Source organism: Eschrichtius robustus, chromosome 6 (genome assembly GCF_028021215.1).
Source record: "Eschrichtius robustus isolate mEscRob2 chromosome 6, mEscRob2.pri, whole genome shotgun sequence".
Taxonomy (NCBI): domain Eukaryota; kingdom Metazoa; phylum Chordata; class Mammalia; order Artiodactyla; family Eschrichtiidae; genus Eschrichtius; species Eschrichtius robustus.
Genome location: NC_090829.1, coordinates 64,474,415 through 64,491,953, shown reverse-complemented (window position 1 = coordinate 64,491,953; position 17,539 = coordinate 64,474,415). Strand labels below are relative to the sequence as shown.

At 37.8% G+C, this 17,539-nt stretch overlaps 1 protein-coding gene across 2 annotated transcripts in view; it reads right to left on the bottom strand.

Moving 5' to 3' along the window:
* Window positions 1-17,539, bottom strand: part of MAP3K13 (mitogen-activated protein kinase kinase kinase 13) — a 165,376-nt gene that overhangs the window by 14,570 nt on the left and 133,267 nt on the right. For both annotated transcript variants that reach the window (XM_068546392.1, XM_068546393.1), the window contains exons 5-9: window positions 15,849-16,040; window positions 12,029-12,187; window positions 9,983-10,141; window positions 8,629-8,737; window positions 449-558 (exon numbers count right to left, since the gene is read on the bottom strand). In XM_068546392.1, the coding sequence (XP_068402493.1) occupies window positions 449-558; window positions 8,629-8,737; window positions 9,983-10,141; window positions 12,029-12,187; window positions 15,849-16,040 (729 nt within the window). The remainder of the gene's footprint in view (window positions 1-448; window positions 559-8,628; window positions 8,738-9,982; window positions 10,142-12,028; window positions 12,188-15,848; window positions 16,041-17,539) is intronic.

The window sequence follows — 17,539 nt, the reverse complement described above, 5'->3', positions numbered from 1 at the left end:
AGAATACAGTATAATATATGTTAAGGGAAATATGCAGTTAAAGCATGATCACTCATCACTCATTTATACTTATCCACACTACAGATCCTGTCTAATCTAGTGGTTATCTGAGAACATATGTTCTATCCCTTGATAGATTATAAGCATCTTGAGGCCTGGTACTACATCTTATAAACTTCTGACCTTTCATGTTACCTAGGACAGCGGCTGAATAAACAAATAGCATTGCTCCAGGAATCTTTGTTGCAGAGATATAATAAAGGAGGATAACAGAGGTGGGGGGAGACGATAAAAAAGTGATATAAAGGAGGACCAACTTTTAAAGAGAGTAACAATAACCAGCAGAAGTGCAAGGTGTGTAGAAAATGAAATGATTCACAACAAGGGTTCCTGCTAATATCTGAAGACCTGGGAATGAGAAGAGGTGAAGTAGGAGACATCAGCTGACCTGAGCTCTTCTCTGCGCCTTCGAATCAGTTCTTCATCTAATCGGTGGATACAAGTTCCTTCACTTTTGATCTTCTCAAAGTGTTTTTTTACTTCTTCTCTCCATTCAGCCTAGGCAAGGACAAATTAGATTTTGTTAATAGTCCAGGAGTTTTAATCCCTGATATAACCATAGGATCATGTACAAGATTTTCCCCCCTGTATGCTTCTACTAAAGAACCTTATAGAATAGATGTTCAATAAATGTTATTTGATAGCAAAATATCTCATGCTAGTGTATCTGCACACCCCACCCCACTCCTCACCCCATTTTCTGTATTTAGTCCAGTACTCAGTGCTGTCTTTTCTAATTTTCTGTCAGTACTAGCCATAAGAAACATCACAGCTGGCACGCTAGCCATCATCTCTGGAACAAAAGAGCTCAATTTTAAGTCAGGATGGTGGCTGAGAGAGCCTGGCTGGAAAGAAAAGCTCTGATAACCATATGGTACAAGCATGTGTCAGTGACAATATGATCATCTTTACATCTGGACCAGAATTCCTCCTAGGCTTTGTTTATGAAAATATCTTGAGAAAACATTTGGAATAGAAGATCCAAGGGGCATGAACAGCAGGAGATGGGGATAAAAATATGGGGAATTATACGGGAATTTGGGGGTGGGGGAAAGAAAAGAAAAGAGAGAAGGAGGAGGAGGAGAAAGAGCATGGCCAAACATTTTAGTAGTCTGACAAAAATTTTAGGAGAGGGATGGATATCTAACGTGTGATTTAATTGTTCAAAATGTAAGCCTCTTCCAATTTCCTAAACCTTTAGTAAAGTCTCTGACATTCACCTTGACTTTGGATGAGTGTTTTTATTTGTTTTGTTTTGTTTTTTTAAATCAAGGAAAGGTGCTGAACTTCATGCTTAGGTCAAAGACAGGAAAAAGATAAAGGAACAACCAAAAGATGGCAGGAACAGGGGCCCAAGCAAACAGAGTCAAAGTGTCCATGAAATTATAAATCTCCCAGGAATTCACAGAAGTATTAAAAAGGACATTGGACTTTGCATAGGGCATGGAATTTCAGACCAATTTTATCTAAATTTTAGGAGGTAGGAACATCTCTGCAGGAATATAGTCTACAGACCATTTCTAGAAAAGCAGCTAAAGGAGACGCTTCCTCAAATTATGTACACACTACTATCCCAAGAAGCGAATGAGATTATCTAAAATAATTTCTAGTGAAGGCTAGATATGTAACCAAATGTTTCTAATTGTATCATCTTCTTCTAGAGCTATTCTATTACTTTTAGATTCATGTTAAAAATGATCTCTCTAGATCATGGAAGAAGTTATGCTTAAGTAGTTGTGAAGTTACAGAAGTTTCTCCCCAAATTTGCTGTTTCTCATTTTTTAAAAAAGTCTTTATTGAATTTGCTACAATATTGCTTCTGTTTTACATTTTGGTTTTTTGGCCGCGAGGCATGTGGGATCTTACTCCCCAACCAGGGATCGAACCCACACCCCCTGCACTGGAAGGCAAAGTCTCAACCACTGGACCGCCAGGGAAGTCCTTCATTTATTTTTATAGAGGAAATTATATTGCAATTATTTAGAAAGTGGTCATCCTACTTATCTGTTTATAATACGTTAGATCTTCACATATATATATATGTTGACTGACCATTGGGGAGAGATTTCTGTTAGTCAGTTGACTTTCGGGCATCAAACCTCACAGACAACGTCATCAAAGAGCCGAGATCTAGAACGCACTGTCCATTGTTTGGTAACAGTCTTTGACTGTATCTAAGCAGTAAATGCAGGTTTGGCTGAGCCCCAGGTAATGCTGTTCTCTCAGCCATCAGATCAAAGTCATGAAGTAGGAAGAGCATTTGAGCTTTAAGAGGCCAAAGATGGAAATCAAGAGTTGTTGGACCTAAGAAGGATAAGGGAGAGGGCCAAATGTGGGCCTTAAAGCAGCCTCTTTTGTGAAAAACATGTCAGTAGATTCTACTCCAACACTTAAAGAAGGGACCAGGAAAAGGAATACCTCCCTCTGGCAGTGAGGAATCAGATATCACAGATCAGATTTTTTAAGTTCTAGAGGAAATAAACCTCCTGACATCTAGCTTACGGGAATGTGAAACTTAAAGAAAACCTTCTCAAGATTGAAACTTATTAAGAAAGTAGATTTCCCAAAAGAAGTTCCCTCTGTGGGAAAACACCAGGTACTGATTAATAATGTGTTTTCCCCAAAGGTACTGTGTTACAGGTAGATGTTAATTTTGGAGTTCCATCACTATACTTAGAATCTTTATGTAATAGGAGTTCCAATTTGCACTTAATCTGCAATTTAGACATTTCTGGGCATAACTAAGAAATGGAGGTGGGCAGGCTGAAGCCAATTTGCACAGAGATTAAGGAGTCTCTGAAAGAAAACATGAGGGAAGAAGGAATCCTGTGTGATCTTGACCTATAACAAAACCATCAACATAGGAGTGGAGAGGCATTTCCCATTTGTTCCACTAATACCTGTAAAATTTTGGGCCATAATCAGCACTATTCTGTGACCTTTAACAAATGTAACTCAACAGGGAAAGGAACAATTCATTGCATAAACAGAACAATGTGCAACTTTGGAATATGGAGAAGTCCAGAGCTTCAGCAACTGCAAAAAACAGCAGCTCCTGGTGGGTGATGGCAGTGCCTTAAGGACACGGCAGCATCCACTGGATGCCAGCTGGGGACTACAGCCTTTCAGCAGAAAACAGTACTAACCAATAAAGTAATACCCAGCAGATGCTAGGTGGAAGACTGCCGTTCCAGCCAGAGTCACTGGAAAGTAGGGCAGACATTAATATGAGGCTGTTTGAGATCCCCCCCACTCGTTACTGGGGATTCCCCCAAACTGCATGTGTGGTGGAGGGAGGGAGTATGGAGTGCTTCACAAGGTACTTAAGTCCTGTGTAAGCAGGTATGGGAAAAATACAGTGACAGTTGGGTTATTGTCATGAATGGAATCCTCTTTATATCCCAGATAAGGCCTGGGAAAGGCTGTAACATCTAGAAGGTTTTTGTCTTCTCCAGTCTTTCAGTTATTCAATCAGTAGACTGAAGCTCTTGTACCCAAACCTTGCTTCTCTTCTCTCTCATAAGTGTCAAAACGAAGCTGAATTAATATATCAATGGATAAATAAAATAGGGTATATCCATACAGTAGAATATTATTCAGTCATAAAAAGGAATGAAGTTGTGACATATGCTACAACATAGATAAACCTTGAAAATATGCTAAATGAAACCAACCTGACACAAAAAGACAACTATTGTATGATTCTACTTCCATGAAATATCTAGAATAGGCAAATTCATAGGGATAGAAAGTAGAACAGAGATTACCAGGGGCTGTGGGGAAGACAGAATGGGAAGTTATTGCTTAATGAGGTAATGAGAAATTTTGAAAATAGATAATGGTGACAGTTTTATAACATTGTGAATGTAATTTATGCCACTGAACTGTATATTTAAAAATGGTTAAAATGGCAAATTTTATATATATTTTACCACAATTTTTATAAAGTAAAAAAAGAAGTTGAGCCAGCTCCAGCCTAGCTTGAGGAATAGAGAAGCAGGATGTTGAGGGGCTAAGTAGTGGGAAAACATATATTCTGAGTCAGAAAGGTCTTAGATGTTGTCAAGTCCAAATCTTGATTGGCACGAGTCCTCTTTACTGTCTCCCCACGTAAGTGCCCAGCCTGTGCCTAAGCGCCTACTTGCTCATGATGAAATTACTCTTAAGGTAGAATAGTCTGTCCCTATAATGAGCTATCTGTCTCTTCAACTCCCAGCCCCTGAATTTCTGGGTGGTCATGGTGGCACTCAAAAGGAAACCAGAATGGTGCAAAGACAGAGGGTTGTGGAAGAGCTCAGAAGAAGGGCACGTGACGCACCTAGCAGCTGGGATCTGGGACCAGGCTAAAATGTTTTCTAAAGACTCATACCAAATGTAATTGAATACCAGAGCAATAATTGCCTACTTGGAGAAATGGGTTATTGTCTAGGAATGAAGCAATAGCTTTGGCAGAATCTAATATTGTACTGAAATTGGTTGCTTTGTTCATCTGTTCTATATATGCTGCTTCCTTATACATGTGCTGTTGATGAGAAACAGATGAAGCATTTTCTCTCAGGAAGGAGTCAGCTGGGCTCTTGGCAGCACTCTTGACTGACAGTTCTGGGGGAAGGTGGCAACCAGCAGCTAGTAACCATTGATGGATGACTGATGAGGAAAGGGTTTTGTCAGCAGGCAGGAGGTGAGGCTGCAGGTATAAAAGTGCTATCGAAAAGCAAAACTATGTGCTAAAAAACTAGTTCTTGCCCATTGGGGGAGGATAAAGTCAAAACACAATTAATAGGAATTTAACTGCGGATGGAGCTCCCTAGCTGCCATCTTATCCATCTCAGGAGTACATCAGAAAAAGTACCCAGAATCTCTACAGTGGCATATACTCAGCAATAAAAGGAATGAACTATTGATATGTACCACAACATAGACAAATCTCAAATGCATTATGCTAAGTGAACGAAGACAGGCACAAAAGCCTACATATCATATTATTCCATTTATATGACATTCTGGAAAATACAAAACCATAGGAATAGAAGACAGATATCTTTTTAGCAAGGACTGGGGCTGGGAGGAAGGGCTGGATACAAAAGGACATGGAGAAAATTGGAATGATGAAAATGTTCTGTATCTTGTTTGTGGTGTATATATTTGCCAAAACACATCAAATTGTACAAGTAAAAAGGATGTATTTTATGTTTGTAGATTATACAGAATAATGTGACTTAAAAAAACTCTCAATCTTAAATTCCCAATTAGAGTTTGAGATGTCCTAGGTAATTTTGTTTCTAGCTTCCTATGTAACTTTTTCCTTTCTATAGTAGCAGCAAACACCAAGGACTTTAGTTATTAGATTTTTATAACATGTCTGAGATATATGGCAGACATTGTTACATCTATTTTATATGTGGGAAAATAGAGGCCCAGTGGCATCCAATTACTCATCCACATTAATGGTGTAATGGTGACCAGAATCCAGGTCCCCAGGTTCAAAGACCAGTGCTTCTCACATACATTAAATACCCATTCCTCAAATAGTAACCCATCATCTTTATAATTAGCAACCAGTAAATAACCATTTTCCCATTTCTAATAATAAAAACAAGGATAAATGGGTCTTAAAAAAAGAAAGAAAAAGTATCCAGAATGTAACACCTCCAAGGAGGCTTAATTTTTATAGCTTTGTGGGAGGTGAATAATAATAACAATCAAACAGTTCTTTACAGTTTATAATGCACTTGCATGTTTATTATCTTATTTGATCCTCACCAAAACTCCACAAGGAAGGGAAGATATGGTTATCCTCATTGTTTAGATGAGTAAGCTGAGGTTTAGGGAAATTTAGTGACTTATCCAAGGTCACAGGACAGGGGTTTAGGCTCAAAATCTGTTACTTTTCCCAGTACCTCCCTCATTACTTCATAAATATTGGGTTGGCCAAAAATTTCGTTCGGGTTTTTCCGTAAGATGGGTTTTCATTCGGGAAACACCCAAACGAACTTTTTTGCCAACCCAATACTTTATTATCATCAGCCAGAGATGGTCTGAATTTCAGACCCAGAAACAAATCAGCTTGTAAATGCCCGAAAGATTCTAGGAACTAGCAAGGGTATTTTGAACTATTTAAGGAGAGGTAAAATTTTATGCTGGGAGAAAACTGTGGTAGAATTTATGAATATTAAAAGATGTCCAATGCACTGTTTTTCCCTTCCATTCCTTCTCCTCCCCTTCCTCTCCTTTTCATACCCTTGCTCTAAGAGAACCTTCTCTGAGTTTAATCTTAATGCTGCATAGATTAATAAAAGTGAATTTACACAAGTAGGGATACCAACTGTGGGGACTTAGTTGTACTACACAGTGTTTTATATATATGGTGGGTATTCAGAAAGTGTGGCACTGGCTTCAGAAGTGATATTCTGGGAGCACACAAGTAGAATCTGTTTAGAATTTGATGTCTTCCAAGTATGTACAGTTATACTCTCCGTGGCTTGTGGCTTAGTATTCTCACCAAAAATTGCTTTTCAAAATTGTGGTACGTATAGTTTTCTTGTAAAGGAAGCAACGCTGTGATTGTAACCATATCTTAAAGTCTGAAAAATTTCCTAGAGAGTACTCACTATTATTCTCTTTCATTTCACAAGAGGACTTAAGTCTTCTTCTTAACAAAAGAAAATATTTGAAAGATTTCTAATCCAGTAACCAATACCTACATGTATTTGTATGGATAGGTAATAGCTTTAATAGTTCTAAGGGAATTTACCTGAATGCATATCAAAGAACATAGGAAACGTCATGAAGTTATCCTCTTATTTTCTCTAAAATCAAACACTTCACTTATATAATAATCCCCCAGAAACACTAAAAAACTATAGGGGCAAGCCAGACTATTCAAAGGCACAGTGTGGGGAGAGCTAAGTTTGTGGGTCATAGAGTGTTAGAACTTTAGGCAATAGAGGAAAGGTCTCTGATTTATTATTCCTTAGAAACTACATAAACCTTGTTCCTTAATTAAGATATTCCCCGATATCTGATGGGAGGAGTATCTCTGTTTATCAGACACCAGAGAAGCAAGTACTCTAAGCCTCTGGCTGGGCCGGGCAATAAACCATATTGGAGGACTTGTTTAACTCCCAGGGATGATGCCCCTCCCAGTCCAGTTTGCTTTCACTGCATACTTTCCTGGTAGGTAAACTCATCACCCGTTGGTGTTGGGGGCTATTAGGAGTAGACTGAGACACTAATTGGTAATAATATTTCTTCTCTGAGAAGAAATTCTCTGAGAATGAATCTTTGAAATCATACTGGAAGTCAACGCAGAGATGGAATTCATCTTGCAAAAATTCATTTTGGGAAGTGAGAAGAAATTTCTTCTGTATGAGAAGAAATTAGGTAATACTATATTTAAAACTCTATAAGCATAAAGCTATAGTTTAAGATCATCACAATTATTTCAAAAGCCATAGTTTCATCCCATTTTACTCCTTTTGCTATTGCCTGGGTCTGGTAGGGGTAAGTAAGGACCTCACGTATACTGATCCCTCACAACTCCCTATCCATGTTGACAGTGGTTAGACCCCGATCCTTATGCCATTTACAGCATTTTTATTTAATGGTCACAAATTTATCAGTAATGCACCCATGCCTTACAACATGTGATGGCAGATTCTCTTGTCAAGAGGTGAAATCTATTTCTCAATCTGGGTTAGCCCGTGACTTGCATTGGCCAATGAGACATTAGCAGCCACAATGCACACACAGGCTGGAAAGTCACGCGTGCGCTGGGGCTTGCTCTCTTGCTGCATTTGGTACCCTGAGAAGATCATGTGAACAAGCCCAAGTTAGCCTGCTGAAGGATAAGAAGCCACGTGGAGGAGAACAGAGGCGTTCTAGCTAATAGCCAGCTAATCGCCGGACTTGTGAATGAGACCATTTGGAACCAGCCAGCCTCCCAGTCAACCTGGCAACTGACTGCAGACACGTGAGTGAGCCCAAGTCAAAGCCAAACGAAGAACCGCCCAGCATAAATTACAAACCCACAGAATCATGAGCTAAACAACAGCTTATTGTTTTAAGCCATAAGTTTTGGGACAGTAATGCAGTAAAGGCTAACAGATACATTAAATTATATTTTATTTGGTGCTACTAGGTGACACACTTAAAGTTAGTGGAAAGCCTAACTTAATCAACGGGCTCTCTCTGGAATTTAACTTTCCTCCTCTGTACTTTAGCTTTTCTAACTTTAAGGAAAGCAATATTTTCATGAAGGTCAGCAGTAATTCTAATTCAAATGTATGTACATACAGTTTTCATATCCTCTTTTCCTCTTTTCTCTCCAACAACTTCACCAGAACCCACTAGGAAGATGAATTTTAATACATGCTATCTTCAAATAAGAGAATAATATATGTTAAGTGCTTAAAAAACTCCAAAAATGTCATATGTGTGAGGTATCATCATTATTGTTTCACAATGAATAGAGTTATATAATTGCTATCAGAATCAGAATACCCTTACTCCTTCTCACTGAGAGTTTCCTGTCTGTTTAGCAGCACCTGGAACAGTTTCCAGACTTACCTGAGACTTGAAGTAAGTTTCTTGTGGGGTGGCAAGTACATCCGCAGATGCGATGTCTAAATGCATGAGTGTCTGCCGAAAAGAAGGTCGATTGCGAGGTTTACTCTGCCTAAAAAAAAAAAAAAAAAAAAAAAAAAAGCTGTGCATTTGAGAAGTTGTGTCCAGGAGGATAAAGATTTTACTCTACTTTATAAAAAATATATATATATTTTTAAAGTATCTGCAGGAATTTATTAGCACTGTTATTCTTTATTTATTTATTATTTATGGCTGTGTTGGGTCTTCGTTTCTGTGCGAGGGCTTTCTCTAGCTGCGGCAAGCGGGGGCCACTCTTCATCGCGGTGCGCGGGCCTCTCACTATCGCGGCCTCTCTTGTTGCGGAGCACAGGCTCCAGACGCGCATGCTCAGTAATTGTGGCTCACGGGCCTAGTTGCTCCGCGGCATGTGGGATCTTCCCAGACCAGGGCTCGAACCCGTGTCCCCTGCATTGGCAGGCAGATTCTCAACTACTGCACCACCAGGGAAGCCCAATAAAAAATATTTTTGACTCTATGTGTGGCTATGTCTCAGGCAGTTTTGAAGTACTGAAGAGCAAAAGGAAAATGTAATTATGAGATACCTCTAATGATGAACTGGAAATCTCTAGGATCTGTTTTATAATAATTATCCCTTAGGGCTGGTAAAGTAATGATAGTTATCATTTACTAAGGCCTACTGTTTTAAGATATCACACCAAATTCTTTATTTATAATTTTTTTTTTAATTTTTATTTATTTATTTATTTATGGCTGTGTTGGGTCTTCGTTTCTGTGCGAGGGCTTTCTCTAGTTGCGGCAAGCGGGGGCCACTCCTCATCACGGTGCGCGGGCCTCTCACTATCGCGGCCTCTCTTGTTGCGGAGCACAGGCTCCAGACGCGCAGGCTCAGTAATTGTGGCTCACGGGCCTAGTTGCTCCGCGGCATGTGGGATCTTCCCAGACCAGGGCTCGAACCCGTGTCCCCCGCATTGGCAGGCAGACTCTCAACCACTGCGCCACCAGGGAAGCCCTATTTATAATTTTTAATTAATCATAACACAACAACTCTATGAGTAGGTGTTATCCCCATTTTACAGATGAGAAAACTGATGCTTGGATGACATACCCAAAATTACACAGATAAAAAAGGGCAGAGCAAGTATTTGAATCCAAAGTTCTCAAATTCCAAGTCTCCTAGACTTTACACAAAGTAAGGTTATTCACTCCAAATACACGTTAGAGACTTCCTCGCAGTTTTAAATATAGTTTAGAGAGTTTTAAATATGGTTTTGAGGAAGAAGGTAAAAGAGGATATTGGGAGAAACATATTTCTTACCATGTCTGCTTCATAAGGATTTTGAATCCATCAGGGCAAGTGGAAGGAACTGGAAGGTGTAGGCTATTGCTTCCAACACCCCAAATAATGGCTGAAGAGTCTACATCTTTGTACGGGATCTCTCCTGTCAGCAGCTCCCAAAGCACCACTCCAAAAGACCTACAGTAGCACCGGGAACAAGTATAAAAGACATTTCAGAAAGACTGACTTGTATTTGAGTTATTCATTTATTAATTTTCAATCGAATATATACCCCAGTTTTAAAATTCTAATATTGCTATAGGAAAAATAGAAACAGCCAGGAAAACTCTGAAAAAGAAAATTAATGAGAGGGTAACCAACACTATCAGATATTAAGACATACTTATAAGGCTTCAATAATTAACACTGGTGAGGAATAGTCAGCCAGACTATAGGAATGGAATAGAAATCCAGAAATAGACCCAAAACATATAGGAACTGAGTATATGAGAGAAGTGACATCTCACACCAGTGGGGAAAATTGATTATTCAATAAATGCTGTTGGGAGAATTGGGGAAAAAATTAAATCTACACTTCATCTTACGTCAAGGTAAATTCTAAATGTATCAAAGATTTAAATGTGAGAAAAGAAATCATAAAAAATCGTCAAAGAACACATGGAAATTATAAAAAAAGAATCTTAGAATGTTGAAGTCTTTTCTAATTAAGAAATCCAGAAGCCATAACAGGAGAGACTGATAAATCAAACTGCTTAAAAGAAAATCTTGATGTGGAAAAAAACCTCCACCATAAGAAAAACAACAAAAGTGAAAAGTACCTATAATTCATATACACAGAAGGATAATCTCCTTAATATATAAAATACTCCTGTAAGTTGATAAGAATAAAAGATCAGAAAGCTTAGTAAAGGATTAGAGTAGTTCACAAATAAGAAATTACAAATGGTTCATAAATATATGAAAAAATGTACAACCTTATTTATAATATTAGAAGAGGAATGCAAATTAAAACTGCACCTAAGACACTGTTTTTTTACCTATATGGTTGGCAAAAACATCCCAAAGTTTAACACATTTTATTGCTGAGACTGAAAAAACACTCTTACACATTTCTTTTGGGAACATAAATTGGTATAATCCCTAATGAGGACACTTTGGTAATAATTACCCAAATTACAAATGATCCCACATTTCTACTTTATCTTATTTACTCTTTACTCTTATTTACTCTAAAATTACATGCAATTTTAACATATGCTATTTTTTTGGTTTTAAGCCTAAAAGTTACTAGTAGCCAATTTTAAGAATGGAAGAAAAGCAACTATAGGGAAATATACCGGTTTTTTTGTTTTGTTTTTGTTTTGTTTTTTTTCTGCCAGGCCACGCAGCATGCAGGATCTTAGTTCCCTGACCAGGGATTGAACCCGTGACCCCCGTAGTGGAAGCGTGGAGTCCTAACCACTGGACCACCAGGGAAGTCCCAAGGGAAATATACTGTTAATAGCAGAGATTTGTAACCTCAGAGGAAAAGTTAATAAAGATTAACCCCCTCCCAAGAAAAGCATAGCCCATCAGGGCTGTTTAATAAAAGGGCAAACAGCCCCATACACCTCAAATAGGTCTAAATCATATAACTGTATCACAGCAAAGTACATCACTGATATACCCAATGATGGTCTGAGTCACCAAGAATAGGTAAACTTTGTTTAACATATTTTATTCAAGAAGGTGAAAATTATATAGTATATTTCAGAAAGACTTTTATACTAAATGGCTATATGAAGTGAACTTTTAGTTTTCAAGAAAGTTCAGCATATTCTCTGGGAGTCCCCCAAACTGATGACTTACTGAATGGATATTCACCTTAATTCCTTCTCCCCCAATCCTTCTTACCAGGTGTGATGATCATGCTGGGTAGTACCTCAGATTATATGAGACTGAAATCAACCACAAGTGAGTAATACTAAAGAATATTTTGGGAAAGTAGACATGTTGAAAGAGGAAAGCGCTAACAGGGTGAAAGTGGGAACAGGCTTTCTGGTTGGCACAGATGGCACCACTCACCATATATCGACTTTTTCAGAGACAGGTTCATTCCGTATCACCTCTGGCGCCATCCATGCTACTGTGCCAGCGAAGGACATCTTGGTACTTTTATCACTAAGTTCCTTAGATGTACCAAAATCTGAAATTTTTACTGCATCTGTGTGAGTCACTAAAACACTTTAAAAAGAAATAAAGAACACATCCAGATCGTTAGTATTAATGAAAATCACGACTAACTGGCAACTGAAGATTTTGTTTGCTGCCTCCTACCTTGCAGAATTCAGCTCTCGAGTTCCAGTACTACTGGGGCATTAGCTACACACCACAAACAGCATCATTCATACTTGTGAGGTAGCATAGCATAGTGGGCTTTCTACATCTGGTTTTATCCTGCCTCCACCACTGCTAACTGTGTGACCTTTGCCAATTACTTAATTCTTCTAAGCCAGTTTTCTCATCTGTAAGATGGAGACAATTCAGGTCACAGTATCTTATCCACAATTCAAAAATCTCCAAAAATTCTTTATAAATATTTTTTCATATATATAAAGCAAACTCAATTTATCCCACTTTATGCGACTGTCAAAGGTTTTGCTGCAGATTTATGAATGTGGCTGATCATAGGATGTGGCCCCGGACTTCGCTGGGGGTGTAAGGTAATGCCCTATGTTACATTTCTGAAATCATCTGACTCCAAGAGCTTTGGATAAGGGATTATGGGTCTGTAATAATGGTCTCATAGAGTTTTCATTTGAACTAAATGAGGTAATATATGTAAAGCACCCATCTCAGTAAACATTGGCTTTCATCCTTGCTGGTCTCAGACAACTCAACAGGAAAAACACTTCTTTTAAAACACTGTTTAAATGATGGCCAACTAAAATCATGCATGGGACCATGACACAAGGGATTCATTATTATAAAAGGCTAATAAGTATGCTGGGATTCCATTAATGTTGATAAGGAAAAGCAGGAATAAATATAAGCTTAGGTAGATTCCACACAGTCATGTTATACTTGTTACAGTAGTGATCTGGGTTGTGACTTGGGGCAAACTGCTTTTGCTAGCCTTAAAGTGAATAAAATCTAGTACCAGTCAAATCCAGAGAATTAGCATCCACACACACTAGACTGAATTCACTTGAAATAACCTGTTTAGAACTTCAGAATGTTAATGAGTTAGGGCTTCAGAGGCTTAATGATATAGAGACTTAATTTTAACGAGAAGTCTTCATACTCAAATAGTATCAGAATCGAGGCGGCTAGAAAACAGAAAACTTCTCAATCTATCTCCTTCCTCCTCTATGTGAACCAGGAACTTGACATTTGCCCCCCTCCCCGCCAATGTCAGATGGCTCTCTACCAAACAGTTCATTGCTTATGATTGCTTTAGAATACCTTCATCCATATCTTAACCCTGGTTTTGTATGTGACATATAAAATTTACATAATTTAGGAATTTTGATTTAATCATGTTAGTCTTGGTGAAAATGCATAAGGATTAAAATATCATGGGATATCTGAGATAACTGGAGAATTGATGGTATCATATATGCTGAAAATAAAAAAAGGTGATAAGCACCTAGTAAGAAAAACACTAGAAGCTTCCTCTTCTGCCTCTTTTGTTCTGCTCATTATGGGACCTGTTAGTATGACAAGAGGGAATAGACATGGGAGGAGACTAGAGAAGATACAACGTTGGGACTTTTGTGAAGTCTTCTGAGACAAAGTTGGGGTCACACAGCCTAAAGATTTAACGTAGGTAATGAAATCTCTCTTTACAGCAGATTGACCTTTGTCTTCTCAATGTCAGCTTGGAACCCAAAGAGGCCAAGGCTGCTGGAGGTTCGGGATGGTATTGATAGCAGAGGGAAAGACTTACTGGGTAACAAACTTATTGCTCTAATTTTAATTTTTTTATTTTATTTTTTAAAAAGATTTATTTTATTATTTATTTTATTAATTTATTTTAGGCTGCATCAGGTCTTAGTTGCAGCACTTGGATCTTCATTGAGGCATGTGGGATCTTTCGCTGCGGCGCGTGGGCTTCTCTCTAGTTGTGGAGTCTGGATTTTCTCTCTCTAGCTGTGGTGCACAGGCTCCAGGGCATGTGGGCTCTAGTTTGCGGCACGCAGGCTCTCTAGTTGAGGTGCACGAGCTCAGTAGTTGTGGCACGCGGGCTTAGTTGCCCTGTGGCGTGTGGGATCTTAGTTCCCTGACCAGGGATCGAACCTGCGTCCCTTGCATTGTAAGGCGGATTCTTTACCACTGGACCACCAAGGAAGTGCCTGCTCTAATTTTTAAATGACAAGAGGTAAAGAGAGTAGCATGTGATTTACATATCCTAAAATTTCCTGAATTCTTCCTCTAAAATTAATTCTTTTTTTTTTTTTGGCCACTCTGCCTGGCTTGCAGGATCTTAGCTCCCTGACCAGGGATTGAACCTGGGCAGCCACTGGACTGCCAGGGAATTTCCTAAAATTAATTCTTAAGGAGAACAAGGTGGTTAAGAAGGAGGCCATTCAAAGAGGTCTTCGGCAAGTATTTTGTGTACCTCATGTGTATGCAGTGGATGACAAAAGCAACAGATTGTGTGAAAAATGTGAACAGAAGGAATGAACACTATAATAAAGTTTATTTGCAAGTAAAGCAAGGAGAAGGTTGTTCAGTGAGCTAACGACTATAATAAACATTGTTGAGAACTATGGTGATAAATAGGAGCTGCTTTGAAGTTGATAATCAAGGACAGATTTGTATCTTCCATGGAGAAGAGGCAGGATTAATTGTGAATCCCTCATCTTCACATGATGAGGGAGAATGCAGTGGTCTGTGGTCTAAGTTCTGGGTTCAAGTCCTAGCTCCATGACTTTGGGCTCTGAGTTCTAGATTTTCTTACATAAAATGATAACATGATATTTGTTACATCTATTCCATACATTTTTGCTAAGATCAAAGCAGATGTGATCATGGATATTTTAAAATGTTATAAACCATGAAAGCACTATGCAAATATGTTTTTGGAAAAAGATTAATTCTTCTCTGCTTCTCTAAACAAAAATGTGGTGGGAAATAATGAAAATAATGTTTAAAAATAGGAGCTACACTGAAATATACCATTTAATCAATTCCTTTCCTTCCTTCATGCATTTTGGGGAATAAACATTCCTCTTGAAGTGGTTATTGGTAGCCGAAGAATCACTTTGAAAACAGGTTACTAGAAACAGCTCTGCTTCTCTTAAATAACCAATTTATATTATTTAATGGACACTGTGAACCTCATTACTACTTGTTTCCTTCTTTGCTTAGACCCTAGGAAGCTCAAAGCCAAATTCATAAGCCACCTCTAACAACTGTACAGAATCTTATGGCATACATTTTGTGAACAAGCTTTAGTTAATGTTTTTATTTTCTCTTTGCCTCTGTTTCTTATCCATTTTTATCCTGTTGTATATATTTCTGAAACTCAGTTTTTAAAAAATTGGTTTTCTGGGGGGAACACACTAGGAAAACAACAAGTCAAGCCTTCCAGTGGGAAAGTCTGGCATTAATTATCTGAGATGATGGAAAGTGAATACTTTAGTTAATAATATATTTTGTTTCATAGTTGTACAATTAAAAGGCAACAAAAAGGGAAAACTACTGTCAGGTGCCTGGACACATCTGCCATATAGGTAAGTAGGTTAACAGTAATCCCCCAAACGTGCAAATAGAGTTATCCACTGTGCTAATTTAAACTGAACTGAAAATATGATGTCCAAAAGCTTCAACTATGGTTGATAAAATTCCATATTTCAAAACAATAAAACAAAATGGCTGAAAAATTAGCTCCAGAACTCACTTAGGTGATTTGAGATCACGATGAATAATTTTATGGAGGTGTAAATAATTCATTCCACTTGCAATTCCTGTGGACCAATCTACTAGCAATCGAGGTGTGATCTTCCTGCCAGCTCGCAAAACCTCATAAAGTTGTCCATGGGCACAGTATTCCATGATGATACAGTAACATGGGGCCTGAGTACAAACACCCCTTTCAAGAAAACACAGACATGTACATGAGTACACACATACATATAAACATATATGTATACATATTTATATTTTAAGAATATTTAATAAATTTAATAATTAAGACCAGTTCTCTGTCCAAATTATTTAAAAAATGCATATAATCTTTCCTGATTCTTAAATTACCATTTAAGTCCCTCTAGTCTACATGTTTCTTTGTTATGCACCTAGACAATTTTAGTTTGTTTTGTTCACTTTAGATATCTATATGCTATGCTATATCGGTGCTTTTTCTGTGGGACCATTCCATTCTAGGACAAAGAGCACCTTTCCCTGAGACTTGTGTAGGCTGGATATTTTAGACTGTTAAGAATAATTTAAATATCTTCCTTTAAAAATTAAATGGAAAGTTTTATATATAGTGTACAGAGAGAATTCAAATAAAATATTGCTATTTTTACTATTTGTTGAATTTCAAATTACTCAAATGTAAGATAACTAGACTGAGGACCAAAAGAATCAATTTTCTATGTTATAGAGTAGCTGAAAAACATTTCTGTTTAGAACAAAAATAATGTTACACAATGTATTATACACCTATGCAGCCTCTATTTTCATCAATTCCTACATCTTCTATGAAGCCTTTCCTGATTATTCCAGTCTAAAAAAAAATCTTTCTCTTCTCTAATTTCCTATGCTACATATTTGTTTTTTATATGCAATTTTTCTCTGCCTGTACAGATTATCGGTTCCTTAAAGGAAATGGTCTTCAAGTTCTTTTCTTTCTACCACATAGCTTAGAAGTTCACAGCAAGTCCTTGACAAGTATTTTTTAACTTCACCTGAACGTTCTTTGTTGATAAAGCCTTTGCACAAACAAGTACAGAGGCAAGGGGTAGGAGGAAGGGTACTAACATGAAAGAACATCCTCTATTTGTCAGGCATGTTTACATGTTAGTTAATTGTCTTATTTAATCTGCCCCAAACCATTGTACGATAGATATTATCTTTTCCATTTCTACAGGTAAAGCTCAGCGAGGAAAACTGACTTGTCCTAGATCATACAACTAATACATGACAGAGCTGGGATTCGAATCCAGTCTGTCTACTTCAAAGCCCATGCTCTTTCCACTTACTACGCTACACTGCCTCCCTTCCAGCTTTTAAAAGTTTGTATAAACAAGCATATTGGGGATTCCTATATTAATACTGTTATCCTATAAAAGTGGGAAAATCATATTAGCTCTACTTCACAGTTTTGTTCTGAGAATCAGAAAAGAGAAGAAAAATTACCATGAGCAATTCTCTGTGTCTTATTTCTTAATGATACGTATGCTTTCCTCCAAAAGAATATCATTATTCTACCTACAAGACTCCCAGCTAAAGTCCTCAGCCAGCTACCAATTCATGTCCTATCTCTTAGGCTGCCGTAAGTGCTGAAAGAATTTAGAGGTTGTGACTTGTGATCATGTGAAAGTCTTATAACAATGGCAGATTATGAATAAGTATAATTAGTTTTTA